Raw genomic sequence first — 18,183 nt, 5'->3', positions numbered from 1 at the left:
TAAAAACGAGTTGTACTTGTTAGAAGTGCAAACTCTTCTCTCTGTTGTGTTCCAGCTGTTCTCTCTTTAAATGTCATGTTGAATTTGTATGTTTTCAGGATGATTTGAAATTTATCTAGGTAAGTTGGTAGGGACAGGTGACTTGGGGATCCTACTCCTCTGCCATCTTGCCCTGGCACCCCCCTCTTTTTAAGTTTTTATTTATTTTTTATTTTTTTAATAATAAATTTATTTTTTAATTTTTATTTTTTTAAAAATTTTTTAAATTTTTATTTATTTATGATAGTCACAGAGAGAGAGAGAGAGAGAGAGAGAGAGAGAGAGAGGCAGAGACATAGGCAGAGGGAGAAGCAGGCTCCATGCACCGGGAGCCTGATGTGGGATTCGATCCCGGGTCTCCAGGATTGCGCCCTGGGCCAAAGGCAAGCGCCAAACCACTGCGTCACCCAGGGATCCCTAATAAATTTATTTTTTATTGGTGTTCAATTTGCCAACATACAGAATAACACCCAGTGCTCATCCCATCAAGTGCCCCCCTCAGTGCCCGTCACCCATTCACCCCCACCCCCTGCCCTCCTCCCCTTCCATCACCCCTAGTTCGTTTCCCAGAGTTAGGAGTCTTTATGTTCTGTCTCCTTTTCTGATGTTTCCTACCCATTTCTTCTCCCTTCCCTTCTATTTCCTTTCACTATTATTTATATTCCCCAAATGAATGAGAACATACAATGTTTGTCCTTCTCCAATTGACTTATTTCACTCAGCATAATACCCTCCAGTTCCATCCATGTTGAAGCAAATGGTGGGTATTTGTCATTTCTAATGGCTGAGTAATATTCCATTGTATACATAGACCACATCTTCTTTTTTTTTTAATTTTTATTTTTTATTATTATTTTTTATGATAGTCACAGAGAGAGAGAGAGAGAGAGAGAGGCAGAGACATAGGCAGAGGGAGAATCAGGGTCCATGCACCGGAAGCCCGACGTGGGATTCGATCCGGGGTCTCCAATATCGCGCCCTGGGCCAAAGGCAGGCGCCAAACTGCTGCGTCACCCAGGGATCCCTAGACCACATCTTCTTTATCCATTCATCTTTCGATGGACACCGAGGCTCCTTCCACAGTTTGGCTATTGTGGACATTGCTGCTATAAACATCAGGGTGCAGGTGTCCCGGCATTTCATTGCATCTGTATCTTTGGGGTAAATCCCCAGCAGTGCAATTGCTGGGTTGTAGGGCAGGTTTATTTTTCTTTTATAATTTTTTTAAGTAGGCTCCATGCCCAGTGTGGAGCCCAACATGGGGCCTGAACTTGCAGTTCTGAGATCAAGAGTCAGAGGCTCAACCAATTGAGCCACCAGGGTGCTCCACAATGAGTGTATTCTTAATCCCGTTCATGTATTTTACCCATGCCCCAACCCACCTTCCCTATGGTAACCATGTTTGTTCTCTGTAGTTAAGAGTCTGTTCTTTGGCTTCTCTCTCTCTCTCTCTTTTGTTCTTTAGTTTGTTTCTTAAATTCCCCATATGAATGAAATAACATAGCATTTGTCTTTCCCTGACTAATTTATTTCAGTAAGCATTATACTTTCTAGATCCATCCATGTTATTGGAAATGCCAAGATTTCATTCTTTTTAATGGATGAATAATATTTTTTTGTGTATGTATTTACCTACATCTTTATCCATTCATATAGTGATGACACTTGGGCTGCTTCCATAAATTGGCTACTGTAAATAATGCTGCAATAAACATAGGGGTACAGGTCTCATCAAATTATTGTTTTCATGTACTTTGGGTAAATACTCAGTAGTGGATTACTGGACTGTAGGATAGTTCTGTTTTTAATTTTTTGAGGAATCTCTACTGTTTTCCACAATGTCTGCACCAGTTTGTATTGCCAGCAATAGTCTATAAGAGTTCTCTATTGTCTTGCCAACACTTGAGTTTTTTATTTTAGCTGTATTGATGGGTGTAAGGTGATATCTCATTGTGGTTTTGATTTGCATATCCCTAATGATGTTGAGAAATTTTTCATGTGTCTATTGGGCATCTGACATTTGGAGAAATATCTGTTCATATCTTATGTCCATTTTATTTTTATTTTTTTAAAGATTTTTATTTATTTATTCCTGATAATCACACAGAGAGAGGCAGAGACACAGGCAGAGGGAGATCAGCAGGCTCCATGCACCGGGAGCCCGACGTGGGACTCGATCCCGGGTCTCCAAGATCGCGCCCCGGGCCAAAGGCAGGCACCAAACCGCTGCGCCACCCAGGGATCCCTTATGTCCATTTTAAATTAGATTTTTTATGTGTGTGTTGAGTTGTAGAAGTTATATATGTGATTTTTTTGAGAGAGAGAGAATGTGAAAGCAGGGCTGGGAGGGGCAGAGGCAGAGGGAGAGAGAATTTTAAGTGGGCTCCACACTCAGCATCCAGCCCAATGTGGAGCTTGGTCTCACAACTATGAGATCATGACCTGTGCCAAAATCAAGAGTTAGATGCTTAACCAACTGAGCCACCCATGCACCCCAATTTAAAATATATTTTGAATACTATCCCTTTATTGCCTGTGTTCTCCTCCAGGATTTTTATGATATCACATTTTTAGGTCTCACATTTAAATAATTCATTTTCAGTTTTATGTATGATGAAAGAAAGTGGTCATGTTTCATTCTTTTGCATGTAGCTGTCTGGTTTTCCCAACACCATTTGTTAAAGAGATCGTCCTTTTCCCCTTGCATATTCTTGCCGACTTTGTCAAAGATTAATTGACCATATAGTTGTGGGTTTATTTCAGGGCTTTCTATTCTATTCCACTGATCTATGTGTCTGTTTTTGTGCCAGTACTATACTGTTTTGCACACCACAGCTTTGTAGTATAACTTGAAGTCTGGAATTGTGATGCCTCCGGTTTTTTCTTTTTTTATATTGCTTTGTCTATTTGGGGTCTTTTATTCCATATAGATTTTAAGATTTTTATGGTTCTATGAAAAATGCTCTTTGTGTTTTGACAGGGATTACATTAAATATGTAGATTGCTTTGAGTAGTACAGACATTTTAACAGTATTTGTTTTTTCAATCCATAGGCATGGAATCTCTTTGTGTCATCTCCAGTTTCTTTCATCAATGTTTTATAGTTTTCAGAGTACAGGTCTTTCACCTCTTTATTACTAGGTGTTTTATTTTTGTTGTAAATGGGATTGTTTCCTTAGTTTCTTTCTACTGCTTCACTATTGGTGTATAGAAATGCACAGATTTCTAGATTTCTGTACATCAATATTGTATCCTTTAACCTCACTGAATTCATTAATCAGTTCCAGTAGTTTCTTGGTAGAGTCTTTAGAGTTTTCTGTATAGAGTATCATGTCATCTGCAATAGTGAAAATTTTACTTCTAATCAATTTGAGTGCCTTTTATTTCTTTTTGTTATTTGATTGTTCTGGACAAGACTTCCAGTACTGTGTTGAATAAAGTGGTCAGTGGACATCTGCTGAAATGATCATTTGGTTTTTACCCCTTCTTTTGTTGATATGATGTATCATGCTGATTAATGTGAGAATACAGAACTATCCTTGCATCTAGGGAATAAATCCCACTTGAGTATGCTGAGTGATTTTTTAAAATGTATTGTTGGATTTGGTTTAGTAATAATTTGATGAGGTTTTGCATCTATGTTAATCAGGGATATTGGCCTGCAGTTGTCTTCTTTTGTGGTGTCTTTTTTTAAATTTCTTTTATTTCTTTTTTTTTTTAGATTTTATTTATTTATTCATGAGAGAGAGAGAGAGAGAGAGAGAGAGAGAGAGAGAGAGAGAGAGAGAGAGGCAGAGACACAGGCAGAAGGAGAAGCAGGCTCCATGCAGGGAGCCCGACATGGGACTCGATCCTGGGTCTCCAGGATCAGGCTCTGGGCTGAACGTGGTGCTAAACCGCCCAGCCACTGGGGCTGCCCCTTGTGGTGTCTTTATCTGGTTTTGGTATCAGGGTAATGCCAGCTTATAAAATGAATTTGGAAACTGGTCAGTAAACTTGTGGTTCACCTGTTCTTCGAGCTGACCTTCCAGGGGAGGGGCCTACTGCACTGGTTGTCAGGTGTCTGTGCCTGGGTGGAGTTGTACCACCCCTTGCCAGGGGCCAGGCTCAGTGTAAGCTGTTTTCTGTGTGTGGCTTTTGTTCCCGGAAGGCTTTCTGTGCCTCTTTAGAGGGTGAAAATAAAAATGCCCATGCCCCAATCTCCTGCCCCAGAGCTGAAAGATCAGACTCCTATGGTGCACACCTCCACTCTGATCCTCCCTGGGGTGGAAAGCAGAAGGACACCGATTTATACACCAGGAGGTGCACTTTGCAGGGCCCTGGCAGGGAGAGTATTGGCTGGGTCATGTATGCACCTGCTCTGCCCCTCCTAGGGGAAGGCAGAGGGTTGTTGCATTCAAGTCCTTTGCAGGGACCCTACATGGAGGGTGGTCACCTGATTAGCCAGTTCAGGATTTATGACAAACCAGGCTGACAGTCTCATCCTGGGCTTGCTAACCTAAATGGGTTTCCCCACTCCAATGCTTGGAAACTCTGCTGGCTCAGGCACTCTGGTTTGTTTTTGTTTTTGTGACTCCAGAGATCTTGAGACTCCACTGTCCGGTCTAGGATTCTACCCCACTTTACCTGAGAACCCTTCAGGTAGGGAAGTCTCTTACTGGAGCGGATTTCTAAAGGTCCTGATTTTGTGCTCCAGGGCTAAATCACTTTCTGGTAGTTGCATAAAGTAGGTTCCCTCCCCCTGCCCCGCCCTGCCCCCCACCCCACCATCTGCCATTTCTCTTTTCTGTACCCTTACCCTGCAAAAAAAGTGGTCACTTTTCTATTTGTAGAATTTCAGTCATTCTTTTCTTACTTTTCAAGTTGAATTCATAGGTGTTCAGAATGATTTGATAATTATCTAGCTAAATTCAGAGGAGTAGGTGAAATAAGGACCCCCTACTCTTCTGCCACCATACCTCTTCCTCCAGTATTAACTGTTCTTAAATATTTGGTAGAAGTCACCTATGAAGACTTCTGAACCTGGGCTTTTGTTGGGAGTCTTTGGAGTACTGATTCAGTTTCTGCTGGTAATCAGTCTGTTCAAATTTTATGTTTCTTCCCACTTCCATTTTGATAGGTTATATGTTTCCAGGAATTTATCCATTTCTTCTAGGTTGTCCAATTTGTGAGCACATTTTATAATATTCTCTTGCAATGCTTTATTTCTGTGGTGTCACTTATTTCTCCTCTTTCATTTGTGATTGAGTCCTCTGTCTTCATTTTTTAAAATGAGTGTGGCTAGAGGTTTATTAATTTTGTTGATCTTTACGACAGCCTCCTGATTTCATTGATCCTTTATTGTTTTAGTTTCTATATCATTTATTATTTCCTTTCTTCTGCTGGTTTTGGGTTTTCTTGTTTGCTCTTTTCTTTCTATATCCTTTAGGTGTAAGTTAGGTTGCTTTTTTGGGATTTTTCTTGCTTATTGAGATAGGCCTCTATTGCTATAAGTTTTCCTCTTAGCCCACTTTTGCTATATCCCAGAGGTTTTGAAAGGCTTTTATTTTCATTTCTATCCACCTTTTTATTTTTTGATTTCTTGGTTGACCATTCATTGTTTAATAGCATGCTCTTTAACCTTCATGTATATGTTCAATTTCCTTTTTTTTTTTTTGTGTGTGTGTGTGTGTGTGGTTGCCTTCTAGTTTCATAGTGTTGTGGTCAGAGAAGATACATGGTGTGACCTTGATCTTAATTTGTTGAGACTTGTTTTATGGTCTCCTATGTGATCTATTTTGGAAAATGTCCATGTGTCAATATGTATTCTTGAAAAGAATATATATTCTATTTTAGGATGGAATGTTCTGAATATATCTGTTAAATCCATCTAATCTAGTATGTCATTGAAAGCCACTGTCTCCCATGGATGGAACTGGAGGGTATTATGCTGAGTGAAATAAGTCAATCGGAGAAGGACAAACATTATATGGTCTCATTCATTTGGGGAATATAAATAATAGTGAAAGGGAATAGAGGGGAAGGGAGAAGAAATGGGTAGGAAATATCAGAAAGGGAGACAGAACATGGAAGACTCCTAACTCTGGGAAACGAACTAGGGGTGGTGGAAGGGGAGGAGGGCGGGGGGTAGGGGTGACTGGGTGGCGGGCACTGAGGGGGGCACTTGACGGGATGAGCACTGGGTGTTATTCTGTATGTTGGCAAATTGAACACCAATAAAAAATAAATTTATTATTAAAAAAAAGCCACTGTCTCCTTGTTTTCTGTTTGGTGATATGTCCCTTGATGTAAGTGGAGTGTTAAAATCCCCAACTATTATTGTATTATGATTGATTAGCTCTTTATGCTTGTTATTAACTGTTTATGGACTGTTTATGGGTACTCCCACGTTGGGTGACTATATATTTACAATTGTTCTGTCTTCTTGTTGAAGCATCCCATTTATCATATCATGCCTTTGTCTTTTGTTAGTCTTTGTTTTAAAGTCTATTTTGTGTAAGTATTGCTACCCTGGCTTTCTTTTCATATCCATTTGCATGATGTTTCTCCATCTCCTCTCCTCATTTTCAATTTGCATGTGTTCTTAGGTCTGAAATGAGTCTTTTGTAGGCAACACATAGGTGGGTCTTATTTTTTCATCCATTCTGTCACCCTATGTCATTTTATTGGAGCACTTAGTTATTTACATCCTGAGTAATTATTGATAGGTATATATTTATTGCCATTTTGTTACTTGTTTCATGTTTTTTTTTTTTTTTTTTGTCCTTTTGTCATCCTTTTCTTCTTTCTCTGTTAGGCACATCAAATAGGTCTCCTGTTCCTGAAAGTAATGGCCTTATGAAGAAGAGGTCCTGTAGTACCCTGCAGTGCATTGTCCCATTTACTAGAATCTGGGACACTTCAGAGGTGTTTCCTATGTAAATGTGTGCTCTGCTGCTGTGTCTTGGCCACTTTTTCTTTCAGTCCAGTTCCCTGCAATGGCTCTGTTTGTCTGTTGTGGACAAAGTTTGGCCCCTATGGTGTTAGTGAACCAGTCTGGGGTCTCCTTGGGCCTCGATTTAGTTAGGTCATGCATTTAATCGAGATTTAGTAGCACCAAACTACAGATTGTGCTTTCTTGGTGGTATGCCCTGAGATGGTGGGGCCAGCAATTAGACTGACTGTCTGCCTATAGCCTGCTGCTGGGACTGATCATCTGACTGATATGTGTGGTTATCTTACCCTCACCTGAAGGCAGGAGTCACTTTGAAATGGTGCTGGCTCTTATTGGGGCTATTTGTACACTGCCAGGCTCATGGCCCTGGTTTGAACAGGCTCTGGCCAAGAGTGTATTGGAGGAGGTGGAGTATACTATGCTTGCAAAGTGTGCAAGCAAGATGGGACCTACCACCACTTCTGGGACCAGGCCAGCCCACGTGGAGTATATGGTGTTAAAAGGGTGCAAGCTGGTCTGCTTGTGAAATGAGACCTGCCACCACTGCAGTGGCAGTGACCAGGCCAGCCAAAGCAGATCTGCAAAGTGATGGGCAGGGTATGCACTTTAAAAAGTTGTCTTCTGGAGGTGGCCTGCTCTGAGATGAGAAACTCTCACCTAGGTGTTTTTCAAGTGGCTGTTTCTATTCTATATCTCCAAGGGCTGTTTGTGGGGCTCTGTAAGGTCTGACACTCAGCTTCCTGTCACCTCAGGGCTCTCCCAAGGCCAGGTCACCTGAATTTTAAAATTCTAGGCTTTAAGTCCCACTGGTTGTAAGAACTGACAAAATTCAGCCCTTCTAGTTATTGAAGCCAAAGGTTATGCAGATTGGTCTTCCCTGTGTAGGTTCCCTGGTGTGATAGTTTGCTTCTTGCCCTTCTCTGCTCCAGCAGATCCCTTACTCCTGCGGGTGGTCCATGGTCCATCTAGCTCCTGGACATATTTCCACCCTTCCCTACCCTTGTCAATGTGGCCTCTTTTCTATCTTTACTTGTGGTTTGTTTTGCCAGTCTTCAGGTCATTTTCTGGGTTGTTTACACTGATGTGGGTGTTATCTAGTTGTATCCATGGGATGAGGTGAGCTTAGGGTCTTCCTCCTCTGCCATCTTCCCAGCTTCTTCACCTGAGATTCTATTTTAGACACTGGTTGCTGGAAGGATAGCTGTACTCTCAGGGCTGTGTATAGCACTTCTTCCAACTGTAAAAGCTTAAACACAAGAGTGTTTGCTATCAACAGGTGATACTGTTACTACAGTTCTGACCTTCACACCAATCAGTTCGCCAAAGAAGCAGAACTGGTAGGAGATAAATATGAAGAGATTTATTGTAAGGAATTCACTTATGCACTTGTGGGGTTTGGCAAGGCAGGTCCTAAATCCACAGGGCCGGGCAACAGGAAGGGCAGGCTATAACTGTGGCAGGAGCTGAAGCTGCTATTGGTAGGAGGGTCATCTTCAGTGAACTTTTAGTTCTGCTCTTAAGGTCTTTCACTTGATTGGATTAGGCCTACCCACCTTATCCAGGAGAGTCTCCCTTAAAGTCAAACAATTATGGACTTTAATGACATCTACAAAATACCTTCACAGCAACATTGAAAAACTGGGGGCTTATGGCCTAGCCAAACTGGCATAAAAAAATCCATCTTGCCTTCCATTTAGATTTATACACCTTTTGGCCAACTCCATTATCAACAGGACGTGGTTGGGAGAGCATGGTAGGGATGGGGGAGTACAGGGGCTGGAAATGTAATGTGGAAATCTAAGGCATGCATCATTCAGCCTTTATTTTTAAAGGATGGCTGCTTTTTTTTTTTTAAATAGGTATGGAGCTACTTATGCTCTGATGTGTTTATGTTGGAACAGTAATCCTAAATGTATACAAGAACAAGGATTGAATGTGATAGATCAAGACCCAATACATTTAGGAAGCCCCTTTGCAAGCCATGCAAGGTGTATAAGAGATCTTACCAAAGGCCTAGAGATGGAGAGAAAACAAGACTTGGGTCACATAAAGATGGCAGAGACATGTTTTGGTTGATCCAGGTGATTTGGGCCCAATATAAGTAGTTTGTTTCATGGAGGGAGTCAAAGTAATCTAGGGCAGGAATACTGATGTTGAAAGTCATTTTATGTAGATTTTCAGTGAATTCCCTGCCACAATCTGCTTGCTGGTGTCCCGACACCTCTACAGAAACAAAGTGGTTCAGAGTTCCTGGGGAAATGAGGCAGAGTCAATGGCTGAGAAAGACACCAACAGTGGCAGTGTCGGTGTTCAGAGAGTGCTACCACTGCTCCACGGATCCCTACGATCCCACCTCCAGTGGACAGAGCACAAGAGGTGCTGCGTTTCTTCCTGCATCATTAAAACCAGTACCAAAGAAAGGCCGCAGAGGTCCAGCAAAGGCACATTCAGAGAAGGTATAGATGAGGGAGCCATGGTCAGTGATGTTGTAGAAGGAGACTGTGTGGGCCTCACAGTCCAAGAAGATCCCAACTTGGCATGGAGGCACCTGAAGGTGGAGGGGAGTCTGGGGACAGGTGCCAGCCTCATATTTTTGTTTGTTCCACAGCCAAATTGTCCAGAAGCCGTTCCCAGGGCTGAGCAAAAAGTGCCCCTTCCTCTGTGCAGAATCTGTACAAACACCCAGGTCCCAGGCCTCTTTTCCTCTCACATCTACCTCCCAGTAAGCCTTTCCAGAGTCAAAGCACTGGGCACCCAGGACCATGGGATACATGTCAAATCTGCTTTCATTTTCAGGCACTTCCTGCTGGCTGTCTCCAAGCCTCACTTGTCTCCGATCCTCTGAAAGGATGAGCCACGGATTGGCTGTGTGTGGATCCAGGGTGATGTGTACTGCAGAGAGAAGCCCATGGTCAGGCTGGGAGAGGAAGGGGAAGCAGGAGCCCTGGGCCTGTGGTGGGGGTAAGGATGAGGGTGACCGTGAGCCGCACTGTGGGAGAAAATAACCTTCAGGCCTGACCTTTGAGGGAACCACCTCTCTGTCCCTGCCTCACCTACCCTGACCTGCCAGGGACTCACTCTCCACCCTCATCACCCACTTCATTCCCCAGTCCCACACTCCTGGGGCTAGTCTCACCTCCATACGTCCTCAGCATCGTCTTCAGCCCTGGCACGAGGCACACACTCCTCAGACCCGGGGAGGTAATGTCCAGCTCCTTCAGGTTCCAAGCCTCAGTCCTGGGGCAAACAGTTACAGACCTTGTCTCCATCTCCTGCCCCACCCTCCTGAGCCCTGACACTATAACCTCCTTTGTAGGTAACAATTTAATGCAAATTTATAAGCACCTGTGTTAGGATCCTTGGGGGTGGGAGGCAAGAAGATATAGGACATAGTTCCTATCCAGGCCCTCCTGGATACATGGGCCCCCTGAAACCCCCTGATGCAAGCAAGCACATTCTGTTTCATTTTACAGGTTAGGCACCTGATACAGATGGAATTACTTCTGTAAGGAACCCCAAGGAGTCTTGCCCATGCAGCTGGTCTCACATGGCTCTTTCTGGGAGATTTGTAACCAGCTAGATTCTTTTTTAAAGAAAGAGTCCTAGCAGGCTGCAGACTCAAGATTGAACAGAATTTCCCCTTTTGTTGGGGCTTCACTTCATAAAGCTGTTATGGTCCAATTACTTTGGATAACTCACCAACTGATGTTTTCACTAATTAGCCTCAGACCAGAAAATATTTTGGGTCTTTGAGAATAGGGAGAATGGGGAAAATATCAGTGCATGTCTTTCTAATGCAACAACCTTTTCCACAGGTATATATGCTTCCTGCTGCCCCCTCTTCTTACAAAGAAAACCTCTCCTTACCTTCCCAGGACACTTTTCACCTCCTGAGGAGAGAAAAAAACAGAGTGTAAATTCTGGATCACTGGTTTACCGTTGAGATCTCAGTTCTGTGGGTGAGGTGATGCTCCCCCTGAGGACCATGGGACATTGTTCTACTCTATTCCTCTAGGCCATTACCTGAAATATTTCTCCCAGCTTGGAGGAGAAGGAATGTGGATGTTTGTGGAATAACAAAAGTAACCAGCATGGGTGTGACCTACAGCCAGGGAAAGGATGACCAGTTTAAGGACTCTGATTTAGAAGACATATTAGAAATCTCAGACTTTATGGGTAGAAGAGTGGGAAGAGAGTGGAAAGGAACAAGCAGCCCAGCCTGGCTGAGGTCCAGAGATAGTCACAGGGCGAGAATGGCCAAGTCAAGATGGACAGGAACTGCTCTATCTCATTTACAGGCTTGTGTTGTTTGGGAAGGAAGGGCTCTGTTTTATGCTGGAGTTAATGCTGCTTTCTCATGTATGTGAAATTAAATCATTTGAGCATATGCTGTTGTAGGGCTTGGGAGACCTCACCTGGGAACTGGCAGAGTCCTAGGCCCAGTCAAGAGTGTGTTAGAAAGCATGGCTCAGTGTTGGGCAGAAGCAAGATTTAGAGAATGAGAAGGGCAAAAACAAAAATAAAACAATGGCTTCATGACCACATCTGACACAGACACCAAAAAGGTTTGAAAGAGAAAAACTGTACAAGGTTAAAGCAGAAGGGACTTTTGAGACCCTCTGGTCAACAGTTTGCCACAACAAGGCAAACATATTAGGGGATGCAAGATAATTTTAAGTAGAACACACATCGATGAGTTTTTAAAAAATAGTTATGTGCTTATTTTAATTTTAGCTCTGCCTCTTACTATTTGGGTGAACCTGGTCAAGTTATTCAGCTTTAGTCTCTAAGTTTCTCAACCTCTCTGCCCCTCTGTTTTCTCATCTATGAGACGAGGATAACAGCACCCATCTCACTGCATTGTTGTGACAGATCGAATAGACCGAGGCATGTCATATGTGCTATTTAAGAAAGAGCCGTTGTCATGAAAATAGAAAAAAATCAGTAACAGATCAACACATGATTTCTTGGCTACTGTTGCTTAGGACAAATTTCCTTTTAAGCTAAATTTCTTCCAATGAAAGTGTAAGACAATGTCAAGAAAACAACATTCTGGGGCACCTGGGTGATTCAGTGGTTGAGTGTCTGCCTTTGGCTCAGGTTGTGATCCGGGGTCCTGGGATGGAGTCCCACATGGGGCTCCCTGCAGGGAGCCTGCTTCTCCCTCTGCCTATCTCTACCTCTCTCTGTGTCTCATGAATAAATAAATAAAATCTTAAAAAAAAAAGAAACCACGCTAACAGGATTTGGGTAGTGCACAGAAGTGGCAGAAAGTGTGAAGATGATATATCAGTGACTAATGTCTGGGGAATCCTTGTTATTCAGTCCACTCCCTCCCCCTCGTTTCACAAATGGAGAAAGTAGGTCTAGGAAAAGGAACAAACTTGACCTAAAATTATGGAAAGGATTGGTGGCAGGGCTGGGGCCGGGCTACTGTCTTTTAATTTCTAGTGCTGTATTTTCAGTTACATGTATGAGAACGTTCCCATGGCCAAAGGCTCACGTAGAAGGTTTTGTGGTTTCTCTCATTTAATCCTCACAAAAATCCTTTGAGAGATGTAATAATATCCATTTAACATATAAGAAATTTGACTCCGAAAGGTTAGGAACTTTCTCAAGGTTGTGGGCCTAGTATGTGTTAGAGCAGGTTCTTGCTGGGGATGCCTATTCTTTTCAATTGCTGCAAGGAATATTTCCTCCTAAATCTGCACCATTCTGTGGCTTGAATGCAAACTACTCATGGGTCTGAATTCCAGGGACAGGGTTTCTACTTGCTGTTGGCAGCATCAGGGAGCTCTAGCCATTTTTCAGTTCCTCCAGGAGCCTCAGAGAAGAGGGTGGCTCACCTGCAGCAGCTCTAGGGGTGAGCCCTTGCTCCTCCTCTCCAGCTCCACAACCAGCTCCTGCAGGGCTTGGGTCTTCTGGGCCAGCATGGCCTCTGTCTCCCCTAGGATTCTCAGCTGCTCCCTCTCCTCCACGTCTAGCCTCTGCATTTGCCTCTGTTCCTCCGCAGCCAGGAAGTTTATCTGCTGTACAAATTCTGCGTGAATCCTCCGTTTGTGTTTCTCAACCTGACTCTTTGGTGTCCATGGAAAGAGAGGATGATTTTGTCAAAATCCCCTAAGCCTGGGGAACGGAGGTGGTCATTTCCATTTCTATTCCCCGTAGACTCACCACTCTGGGTCTGAGAGCAAACATACACTATTTTGCTAGGGCAGGAAGTGGGTGAGGCTTCTGGGCTAAGAGTGAAATGGGATTATGGTGGGGCACACTGGGGCTGTCCTACAACCACAGCTGCATTGACCTATGCTATCGACTTTCTACAGCCTCTTTCAAAACCCAGTCTGCACCTCGATGTGCCCAAATCTGTCTTCATATCTCAGTGAGTTCCTGAGAGAGTAACACCTGTCCCCACCACAACAACCATCCAAACACAGGCTCATAACACTGTTCCCCAGGCCTGAGGAAAAGGAGTTTTGGGGATAATCTTGGCTGCTCTTCTGTTAGTGACTGGAAGGTCACCGATGGCACAGGATGACTCCTTTTGCCACCACAGCCTGACTCACCCTTCTCTGATCCCAAATCTTCTTTTCTGGGCTCTATTGGCCATGAGTTCCCTCCATGCCCTTACAGATACAGAACAAGCTTTATTCTCCATCCTACTTTGGACTAGTGATCTGAACACAGTCAGAAAAACCAGCATGACCAGATAGCTGCCTATGTCTGACCTGGATTGTTCCCTTAAGTCTGTACCTCACAGCCCTTGTCATTTCCTGACAGGCCTAGCCATTGGGCATCTCTCCTGAGAGACCACTGACCAGACACGGAGGCAAAGGTGCTGTTATGTTTTAAGACTAGGCTTAAGGAGCAGGAGCTTTAGGGTATGGCTTGTACCTCTCCTAAGGGTATGGCACCTTCTCCTAAGACTCTTGATTTTGCTATCTGATCTGAGCTCTCTCCTTTTTATTCCCCTCTATCAAGAGACCTAGAGGACAGCTGGTTCATGGTGAGTGAGATATATTATCACTCCTCAGATGGGCAATGCTTAGGGTTTGAGTCTGGGGCCCTGGACTCTGCCCTGGCTTCTGACCTGAGATTCCCTTTGGAGCACAACACTTGCCTTCCAGGCTGCTCTCTTCATTGCAGTATTCACTTCCAACTCCTCAGCCAACTTTTGTTCTTTTCTCAGTTTATTTAATGCCACCTTAAGCTTTTCCTGCAGAGAGAGGTAGGTTAGCGCCCGACCAGTCCAAGAAGTAGGGTGAGGCGCCATGAAGACATGCTGGTTCTTTGAAAAACTTGAGTGCAGAGAAAGAGGGAAGACTACAGTCTGATTGGGATAGAGATTCTGGGGATGGGAAGACTTTGGCAAAAGCCTGAGGTTTCTTACAAAACACAGCCACGCTGCTGGAGGTGGTGGTGTGGAGTTGGAGCATTCCTCATTCCTAATTAACCAGAAGGCCACAAGGAAGTGTGATCCTTGCAGCGTTTTCCCAAGCATACTCCCTGGTCCTGGGGAATGAGAAAGCTGTGCTGAGCTTGCAGTTCTCTGCTTCAATTAGACCTGGAAGGTGGGAGACCCCTTCCTTTTCCCAACCCTGCAACTACACAGGTGACTTTGCCTCCCTCACTCTGGACAACAAAACCCCAAGCAGGGACCCAGCTCCCTTCTACTTGGTCAGGCCTCTGTGCTAAGTCCTTACCTGGTATTCCTGAGCAGCCTCCTCGACAGGGACCGTTTTGTGGTTACGGTGGTTCTGGGACTGGGAACATACCCAGCAGAGGATCTTCCCATCTTCCTCACAGAACAGGTGCAGTCTCTCTCCATGTACCTGACACCATTCCCTCTGTGTGACTTCATTGGCATTCTGGCCAATTTGTTTAAGGTTGTCCACCACGTTAGCCAGTGGCCAATTGGGCCGGAGGTTTCGGAGCAAGAAGGTGTGCTGACACACAGGACAGACGCCGCCACCATCTTTCCCGACCTCAGAGATGCATTTGTGGCAGAAGGTGTGGCCACAGTCAATGCTCATAGGCTCCACTACAGGATCCAGGCAGATAGGGCATGTGACCTCCTCCCACATCATTGCCAAGGGCATTGCTGCAGCCATAGGGGTGATGTTCTTAGTAAGCAGCACTGTGGAGATCCTGGGGTAGCCTGGTGGGGAGAGGAGAGAGGGAAATGAGCAGAAGAGAAGGGTTGTGTGAGAAGAAAAACAATCCAAAGGAAAACACGAGGAACAGTGAAGTGGAAGGGGTGAAAACAACACCAGAACATTAACTTGAACAATAAGAGCTTCTCCTCTCTAGTCTCATCCACTTACCTAGTCAGACAGAAGGGGAAACTGAGTCCCCCAAAGAAACGGTGAATGTTGTTGAGAACTTCAGAGATAAAACTGTTTATAACTCTATTTTCATCATGGCCCTCTCTGCTTCATCCTCTGTCCCAGGCTTTTCCTGTCCATTCTCTGCCCTCTCAGGTCACCAGTCCTCTGCTGAGCAGCTCATCTGTATGACAGGGACCATGTACTCTGTACACTCCATAAGCCAGAGAGGTGCTACCTGCTTTGAAAATATCTTCATTATTTGCGCAATAATCACAGGAGTTACTTCTATATCTGTGATTATATACATAAGAATATATTTCTATATACCTGTCTGTATGTACATATACCTGCAGGTATATGTGTGCATATGGGTACCTGTATATGTTTATATGCGCACATAAACACGTGCTTGAGCACTCCCTGGGCTCTCCTCTCCCTTCTGGGAACCTGGTAGCTGGCTTCATTGCCTCTGGGGCACAGACCCACAGGTTTCTAGCATCTGAAACTGTCCTGCCCCCTCTCACCCCCAGAGGAGAAGTGTCCAGGGGAGTGCCCGGACTACACTCCGGGCTGGGCTAGGTTTCTGCCCCGGTGCCCCCCGCTTAGGGCAGCGCCCCCGGGGGCTTGGGTGTCACGTTCACATTTGGGGCCCCGTCCCAGGCAGGCTGCCAGCCCGGGAGGAACTGCTGGGGTTGGGGCTGGGGCTGGGCTAGCCCTGGGGGAACCGGGACTGCAGGCCCCAGGGGCCAGGACTAGATGGGAGGGGCCTCGGGTCCGGGGCAGGGGGGAGAGGTCCCCCAGCCAGGGCGGGGGCTCTCGGGTCGGGGCGAGTCACTCACCTTTTCAGGGCTTTCAGCAGCCGGCGGCAGGCTCCCTATTTCACTTTCGATTTCCCGTCAGAGGCGTGTCCGAAGGGGGTGGGCCGAGGGGCGGGGAGCGGGCGGAGAGGGTGGCGCGAGGGGCGGGGGAGCAGGCGGGGCGGCTCGGGAGCCCCAGGCTGGCAGCAGGCCCGAGCTCCGCAGCGTCAAGTCCAGGCTTCGCGTCCCCTCCCAGGTCCTCGGGGTCAATCAAGAAAATATCGCATCCACGATGGAGGGGTCACGCTGCCTCCTTGGACACTGGTCGTCATCGCTCCACACCTACGTGCTGGGCGACGCCCACGAGTGGGAGCTGCTCTCAGGGAGTTAGGGAGGGAGGGATGGCGACAACGTGCCTGGAGCTCTCCCTTACCTGTCACCCTCTGCTTCCAGAAACAGGCCCTTTTCAGGAAAGGCTTGATAGTCTTTTAACATCAGCTGGTGAGGGATTTATATACAGCATGATCCCAAGGCAGGTGTATACCAGTGAATGGTAAGAAGAGAATTGACATTTATTAGGCACCAACGGTGTACTTGTCACTGAGCTAGGGATTTTTCTGAGTTTTTTTTTTTTTTTAATTATGGTAAAACATATGTAACAAAATTTACCATTGTAACAATTTTTAAGTATATAGTTCAGTGGCATTAAATGCATTCACATCATTGTATCACCATCCGCACCACTCATAGGACTTGTTTCATCTTGCCAAACTGAAATTCTGTTACCTGTTAAACAGTACGTTCCCTCAGCACCCAGCAGCTATCATTCAATTTTCTGTCTCTACGAATTTGACTTCTTTAGGTGCCCCCAACGTAAGTGGAATCATATAGTATTTGTTGTTTTGTGACTTATTTCACTTAAAAGGTCCTCAAGGTTCATCCATGTTGTAGCATGTGACAGGGTTTCCTTCCTTTTAAAGGCTGAATAATGTTCCAGTGTTTGTATATGCATTTTGTTTATCCATTCATCTGTGAATGGACACTTGGGTGACTTCCATCTTTTGACTCTTGTGAATACTGTTACTGTGTCAGGTTACATATTTAAGCCACATAACAATTTAGTGATTTAGGAGATGTTAAACTCACATTCCAGGAGAGGGCATTGAGTCTGAATGGAGTAAAATGACTTGAGACATAGTAAGACGTGCATGAGAGTTAAAGGTCCAGGGAAGACTGTCATTTTAGTGACAGCCCAGAGATAACAGGCTGCCTCAGCTCAAGCAGAGACTGTGAGGAGGAACAAGAAACAAGGAAGGGCGAGGAGACTAGAATTCTCAATTCCTTCCAACTCAGACATATTTATTTTTGTCCCTGTATACCTTAAGATAAAAAATCAGTTGAACTTTGCTTAATGTTTTCTATAGATTTAGGAAACCTAAAGATACTTCATCTTTCTTTCAAATTTCCAATTCTGTTTTTTTTTTCCAATTCTGTTTTTAAGAGAATTTGTAAGTAGATGGTTATCAAGTGACCTCTAATATTCAAATTGTATCACTGTACTGATTTGATTCCAGGAACATAGTTCCAGAAAGCAAAGTGGAAACAGTACAAAAAAAATCAAAGGAAGAAGAGACCTATATATGAATTTGCAGACACTCAGAAAATGAGTCTGCCTCACATCACTGCCCTCGCTCATTCCTATAGGCACTGAGTAAGCCAGCTGGTGGGTGTGGTAGAAAAGAACATAGACCTCATGATGGGGCAGACATGGATTCAGGGCTAACCCTGCTATTTACCAGTCACATGCCATCTCTCTGAGCTTCAGTTTACTTATATATTAAAGGTATTAATACACACACCACAGGGTTGCTTTGGTACCTGTTCAGTAATATACATACAAAATCGATTAATATAACACATGCATGCTGCAACAGTTCCCACCTTGGTATTGGCCATGAAACCAAAGGTACCACTCATTCCAAATTCCCTTCATTCACTGCCAGCAGGTTAGTACTTCAGTGTTCTTTTCCTGATGAGTCATCCAAATCATTCTTGAAGGATCAGTATCAATGTCCCTGTCTTTAAT

General features: G+C 44.5%; 1 protein-coding gene across 5 annotated transcripts; it reads right to left on the bottom strand.

Annotated features, from left to right (window-relative positions):
* Positions 1 to 6,681: 6,681 nt before the first annotated feature.
* On the bottom strand, positions 6,682 to 16,216 carry TRIM21 (tripartite motif containing 21). 5 transcript variants are annotated; one of them, XR_005983973.1, is made up of 9 exons: positions 16,140 to 16,189; positions 15,298 to 15,535; positions 14,677 to 15,131; positions 14,094 to 14,189; positions 12,820 to 13,050; positions 10,841 to 10,863; positions 10,110 to 10,210; positions 8,980 to 9,865; positions 6,682 to 8,219 (listed from the first exon to the last, which is right to left on the bottom strand). XR_005983973.1 is itself a non-coding variant. In XM_041730800.1 (8 exons), the coding sequence occupies exons 3-8, from the start codon at positions 15,082 to 15,084 to the stop codon at positions 9,315 to 9,317; spliced, it is 1,410 nt and encodes a 469-aa protein (XP_041586734.1). In that variant the 5' UTR covers positions 15,085 to 15,131; positions 15,298 to 15,535; positions 16,140 to 16,189; the 3' UTR covers positions 6,682 to 9,314. The 5 variants fall into 5 exon arrangements, 4 of the variants coding, with proteins under 4 accessions (XP_041586734.1, XP_041586737.1, XP_041586735.1 ...); XM_041730800.1 differs by having other exon boundaries at positions 6,682 to 9,865; XM_041730803.1 differs by having other exon boundaries at positions 6,682 to 9,865; positions 12,820 to 12,999.
* Between the last annotated feature and the right edge of the window lie 1,967 nt (positions 16,217 to 18,183).

Source organism: Vulpes lagopus, chromosome 15, assembly GCF_018345385.1.
Source record: "Vulpes lagopus strain Blue_001 chromosome 15, ASM1834538v1, whole genome shotgun sequence".
NCBI classification, from domain to species: Eukaryota; Metazoa; Chordata; class Mammalia; order Carnivora; family Canidae; genus Vulpes; species Vulpes lagopus.
This window is presented reverse-complemented; position numbering and strand designations above follow the sequence as displayed.

What these genes read in the sequence shown, in the direction of transcription:
- TRIM21 (XM_041730801.1), bottom strand. Translation starts at nt 15,084, where the DNA reads ATGGCTGCAGCAATGCCCTTGGCAATGATGTGGGAGGAGGTCACATGC. An exon ending in GTGAAAAGTGTCCTGGGAAG is followed by an intron (nt 10,211 to 10,840) that starts GTAAGGAGAGGT and finishes TGTTTGCCCCAG; the next exon opens with GACTGAGGCTTGGAACCTGA. An exon ending in GATGCTGAGGACGTATGGAG is followed by an intron (nt 9,866 to 10,109) that starts GTGAGACTAGCC and finishes TTCTCTCTGCAG; the next exon opens with TACACATCACCCTGGATCCA.